The sequence below is a fragment of the Chaetura pelagica genome, unplaced genomic scaffold (assembly GCF_000747805.2).
Source record: "Chaetura pelagica isolate M959 unplaced genomic scaffold, ChaPel_1.0 scaffold115, whole genome shotgun sequence".
Lineage (NCBI taxonomy): Eukaryota > Metazoa > Chordata > Aves > Apodiformes > Apodidae > Chaetura > Chaetura pelagica.
Genome location: NW_009953761.1, coordinates 2,702,470 through 2,708,469, shown reverse-complemented (window position 1 = coordinate 2,708,469; position 6,000 = coordinate 2,702,470). Strand labels below are relative to the sequence as shown.

At 34.7% G+C, this 6,000-nt stretch overlaps 1 protein-coding gene across 1 annotated transcript in view; it reads left to right on the top strand.

The window, feature by feature from the left end:
- The window catches only part of NAA16 (N(alpha)-acetyltransferase 16, NatA auxiliary subunit), a 59,376-nt gene that overhangs the window by 11,044 nt on the left and 42,332 nt on the right, over positions 1-6,000 (top strand). Inside the window, exons 5-6 of the mRNA XM_010000859.1 lie at positions 2,936-3,089; positions 4,608-4,727. Of these exons, the coding sequence (XP_009999161.1) occupies positions 2,936-3,089; positions 4,608-4,727 (274 nt within the window). The remainder of the gene's footprint in view (positions 1-2,935; positions 3,090-4,607; positions 4,728-6,000) is intronic.

Here is a 6,000-nt window from a genome sequence, read left to right as displayed (position 1 = left end):
AGCAGGAATCTTCTCCATAGAGTCCTGATTACTGAAAGATCAAGACTTACTGATGACCTTGTTTTTAAAAAGTTAGAAAATTAAAGGAACAATATGGAAATAAGAGGACTAGAGAAAGTGCTGTCTAGTGAAGGGCAGAGATTTTCTTTGTTTAGTGTAAGTAGAAAAAACTTAGGTGACTGTAGCACAGTTTGTTTAGATACTATTTTTGGGAAGAGTGACAGCTAGAAAGATTGCTTAATGGGGAAAAAAATAAAGGAACAAGTAACGGCAGGAAGTTGAGCAACAAATTCAGAGGATAAATCACTTTTTATCACTGACAGTTTTCTTCTAATAGCTGTTATAATTAGAAATGGTGATTTTTCTGTTTTCTAGTGCATCTAGATCAGCAATATCTGTCATCTGAAAACTATGAATTAGCCAGATGTACAGTATTACAGTCAAACAGTTTGAGGTTGAATGCAGACATCACTGCAGGAAATACAACAGCCTGTGCTGTCCAAGTTAAATTATTTAAAAGTCACATTAAAATTAAGTTGTGGGAACCAAGGTGTAAAACAACTATGCCATTTCTTTTACTGTTATGTCCCATTTTTCCTTGCTTTTCCAGAATAATATTTTTATTCTTAATTTTTATTTTATTCCTAATTTCTGCATCAGGCCCACAATTACAGATATGGACAGAAAACCTCTGGAGTTTTGGGGGTCTGCTCTTAGGTATGTTTTTGGCTGCATCTTGTCACATTCTTTCAGTGACAGTTATGTTAGGGCATCTACAGTTGTAAAGTTGGGGTTTTTTTGGTCCAGGAGAGGAAGACACTTATTCTGAAGCAGCAGAATTGAGTTCAAGAGAAAGCTGGACAACTCATGTGCAAGAAACAAAACTCTTCTGGGGGGACAGAGCAGTAAATATGTATTGTGCAGCAATATAAGCAATATATAATAATATAAGGTGGGGAGAAAACTTTTCATAGAATATCTTACTCTTTATAAGGCAATCTGATTATTCAGATTAAGTAATGGGGTTATCAACTGCTTGCCTTACAACATTTAAATAAACATTAACCTGATGAACTTTCAAAATCTCTTTAAAAATAATTTTTTTAAAACTACTTCTAATAATGGCTTTTTAAGTGGAGTGACAGTAAGTGCAGTATCTTTCTGATGGATTTGCTTTATCTATAAGAAGGAGTTAATTTGATTTTTGATACTTGATAATTTCTTTGTTTGTCCTGCCAAGCCAGAAGAGCTACAAGAAGGTTAATTGATGTGTTTCCTGTCTTATATATATAAAAAAGACTTTTTTTTTTAAGGGGTTTTTGGGTAATCTGTGTTTTGAAGTCCTAAAACCAATTCATGATGTGCCAAAAAGCTGTGCTACTTGTGGAATTTCAAACGTGTGCTGTATTATAATATATTTTTATGGAGGAAGTGAAGGGGAGAGAATTAAATCGGTGCTGTGCATTTTCAGTTCTGTGGTATTGCAGTAGGGATAAGCAGGAAGACATGCATAAACACTTAACCCTTGTTCCATGTGTCAATTCTGTGAAGCAGTTAAAAATGCTTGGCAGATAACAATGGTTTTTATTAGGGACTTCCATTGTGTAATATGGATAAAAATTGAGCAAGGTTGGAAACAGAAATGAAGCTGGAGATAGAAGAAATACACTAAGAAATGCATAGTATTTCATGCTACGTGCTGACTGTATGTGAAAGGTCTAGTCTTGTTCCATTAATCCATTAGTTGCTATAGTAGTTAGCAGTTACTAAAAAATACTTGAATGCTTTTATTTTCAGCCCCAAAACTGGTTTTAATTGTCAGATGCATTTCTTTGCAACATTTTATTTAGTTATGCTGTCTTTTGAAACCCTTCTAACAAAAAGGAAATATTTTTAAAATTTCACAGTACTTGTAAAAGCTGCCTCTAAAAGTTCAAAGAGCATGTGAACAGACAAATTTCATTAAATTAATTCAGGCTCAGGGAAGGACTGGAAGTAGTGGTTTTGGACAAGGTTCTTTTAATATGAATGTTAAGTTCAGCCAGTTGAATGTTTTGGGGTTTTCTCTTGTTTATTAAATTGGTTCTTTAAAGAAGGAAAAGCTCTGGGAATAGTAATAGTAAACCATTTGGTGATCAATGTGACTTCAAAGTGTTGCTTGCTCAGGAAAAAATAAAGTATGTTGTGTAATGGGAAGGAAAATCATTAACATTTATTACGCTCAGCTGCTTCATCTATTTTTATTTCTTAAAAAATCATACTAGCCTACTAATGTCTCCCACAATTTTTATTTAGGCATTATATTTTACATAGTGAAATGTTGTATAGAGCTGCTGCATGTTGTCTGCAGACTTCTGCATTTTGTCTCAAGTTCTTGCAATTTCCTTGTTACTGGAGTAGCTTTTATTATATTAGTGAAGAGGATTTGATACAAAATAATTATTATAACTCTGGCAAGACTTTTCATTTCCTAAATACATTTTAGGGAGTTACCCCTAGAAAGGAATGATTCGAGTGTCATCCATTTTCAGTGCTGAAAGTTAGTATTGTTATATTCCAGCAATCTGCTATGAAACTTAGTTCAAAATTGTGAAGTACATGAGTCCTTCAGAAGGAAAAGAATACCAAGATCTTTACAAATTTTATTGGATTGTATGAGAAGGCAAGGATTCTTTTTAAGTAGTTTGTCACAGTGATAGATGAGAGACATACAGAAATTATTTAAAACTGTTTTCTAACAGGATATTCTGAATTAATCTAATTTGATTGTGAATAATGGGAGGTTTACGTTTATAATACTTTACATTTAGAATATTTGGATGGCTATATAAATAGACCTGATGTATTCTGTAGCCTGAATCTTGTGTTCTGTAATACTGCATATGGTTGAGGTACAGGTAAATGTTAACTAACCTATTACTTTTTTCTCCCCCAGATTCCTCCTAATAAAATAGATTATGAATATAGTGAGCTGATTTTATATCAAAATCAAGTGATGAGAGAGGCAGACCTATTTCAGGAGTCTTTAGAACATATAGAAACATATGAAAAGCAAATATGTGATAAATTAATAGTAGAAGAAATCAAAGGTAAGTAGTACTTCTTCCTTCAGTCAATTTTGTTTAAACTGGTCCTACTGAGTTTCAGATACGATAAAGCAGTAAAATAAGGTGTTAAATCTTTAATTTATTTGAACCAATTACTATAGGGAAACTGGGAACACCAGATTTACAATTTAGTGCTCAAGTAGCTTGCCCTACCGAAGTGAATATGGGATGTAGGTTAAGTTGGGTTGACACAGGAACAAAGGACATCTCAGATTATTAAATTGGTGCATATTAGAGTAGCTTTCTATAAATCAGAGCTAGTATAACCCAGTTCTAATACAGTGAGGGAGAATCTCATGAAGAATACTGTTTGTAGTACAAACACTGATGTTTTGGGCTTTTTTGTACCAGAGTGTCAAACTCTTGTTTTCTTTCTTAAGCTTTCTAATACATTTACTTGTATTGCTCCATTTAAGTAAACAATGAAGTTGGAATTTTTTATTTAAAAATAACCCACAGTTGTTTTGTGGATTCGAGTTCTGGATATGCACAATTATGTGGTGTAATAGCATGTATTCTTCAGCTGCTCCTTGCTTGCACAATTGTAGGGGGTTGACCCTGGCCAGCAGGTAAGCCCCACATAGCTGCTCACTTGCTTCCCCCAGCTGTCCTTGTCAGGACAGGAGAGAGAGTAGGAAGAGCAAAAGCAAAGCAAACTTAAGTGTTAAGGTAAAGATGGCTGAAGTGAAGGAGGGAGAGAGGAAAAAAGCTTCACAACCTAGATCCCTAGGTGACACAAAGGCAATCACTTGCCACCTCCCACAAGCAGGCTGATGCTCAGCTAATCTCCAAGCAATGCCTGCCTGCCCAAACACTCCTTCCTCTCAATTTTTATTACTGAGCATGACACTAGATAGAATAAAATATCCCTTTGGCTGATTTGAGTCGGCTGTCCAAGTTGTGTCCATTCCCAACATACAGTCCTGCTTGGTGGGGTGTCAGAGTGGGGGTAAAAAGGGAGCCTTGGTGCTCTACAAATACTGCTTACCAGTGGTGAAAACATCTGTGTATTATCAATGCTTAGTCACAGACCCTGGAACACAGCACTGTAAGGGTTGCTGTGAAGAAAATTACTTCCATGCAAGCCAGACCCTGTAGAATGATTTACCTAGTAGCAAATCAGTGTGATTTAACTAGTTAAAAACTGATTAGTTGGTGTGAAAAATACAGGTGTAGTTAAGTAAACAGCCTGATAATAAGCGACATTGTTATGGGTTGGGAGTCCTGGAAGGAAAAGTTGCTTGTTTCTTTGTTAATCCCAATAGCTATTCTAAACAGTCAGTTACAGATGCTAAAATAATCTTTGATTTCACAGATGCTGAGTGCTCCAAACTGTGCTGAGCTATATCTGTGGTAGCTTCAAGTAGCACTTATAATCCAGTCTTTTTAAGTATCTATTATGGTTAAGCCAAATTTTACATATCTAGTTTTGTTATCTTTATTCCCAAGGCATTAGTGTTTTCTGATGTAATTCACAGTTCTTTGCTGTGTTGTTTTTAGGAGAGATGTTACTGAAGTTGGGAAGATTGAAAGAAGCTGGTGAGGTATACAAAGAGTTAATTGAGCGCAATGCAGAAAACTGGTGTTACTATGAAGGTTTGGAAAAGGCCCTACAACCCAGTAAGTTAAGATATAGAGGTACATTAAAAGTACTTATGATGTTGGATATACTTAAAACTCCTGTTTCATATGTTACGGGTTTAGATTTAAAAGTTTTACTCGACAGAAAATTATATATCTCCTAATCTTGAATATGATATAGTTGCGTTTATCCATTTTAAAAGTGTGCACTGAAAAACTTGTATGCATGAAAATACCAACAGCAAGTCTTTTCTCTTCTTGGAGCTAAAGGTGGCATTTGCTAAATGTGTTTACACAAAGAACATTTCCTTGCCACATGTGAACTTGGAAACCAAACTGCGATTCCTTCCTATCTGGTAGTTGATTGTCAGACTACTGTTGTACACCATGGCATAACATTGTCATTTGGAAACTTGTTTAGGTGGTACCTCTTTCTTCTACAGGCATGTGGATAAATACTCAAATGTGTTTTTCAGCTGGCCTTTTAAAGATAGGTCATCTGAAAAAAAAATCTCTTTTTTAAGCTAACTGGTCTTTGGAGGAGAGGGTGGTATATTTGATAAAACCTTTTTTTCCAATGCTAGTTCACATCACGGCTCTTCTGTCTTTCCAGGAAAATCACTATTGTTTTAAAATTAAAATATTGCAACAATACATATTGATAAGTGTTCTGCAGTGGTAACATTCCCAAATGTTTACCTTTACACAGGCATGATTTCCTTCTATTTCACTGTTTGATAATTAGTGGAAGTTTTATGGAAGTTATTCTGATGACATCATAAATCATAAGCCCACAAGGATATAATTAGTAGATATTACAGCTGCATTATATTTCTCAACCAGCTGTCCTCTAGGAAGTTTTACAGTTGGGTTTCAAATGGTCTGGGAATATGGCTTGTGATTGGGAAATGAAAATGTGTTTATTAATTTATGCAGGGAGTAGTGTTACCTTTTGAATGGTTTTCTTAATGTATCCATGTAGTTGAGAATCATGATTTGTCTCAGAAAATAAATTACTTAAGAACTTGATGACTCAGTTTGCTGTAAGTAATATAATGATGAAAATATGTAGTTTGTAACAAAAAAATGCAGTAGTTTATTTGACATTAAAATCCTATGTAGATTAAAACTGTACTAATTTATAAAACTAATAATGCTACTTTATTTTTTAGGTGGTCTTAGGACTATTTCCTCCCCCATGGTAAGTTCTGGAGCTCCAACTTGTGACTTCAATTAGGGGTTTTATATGCTTTAGTTCCAATCCAAACATGATTTTAGTATAACTCTTAGAACTGTACATTTCTTGGAGCCA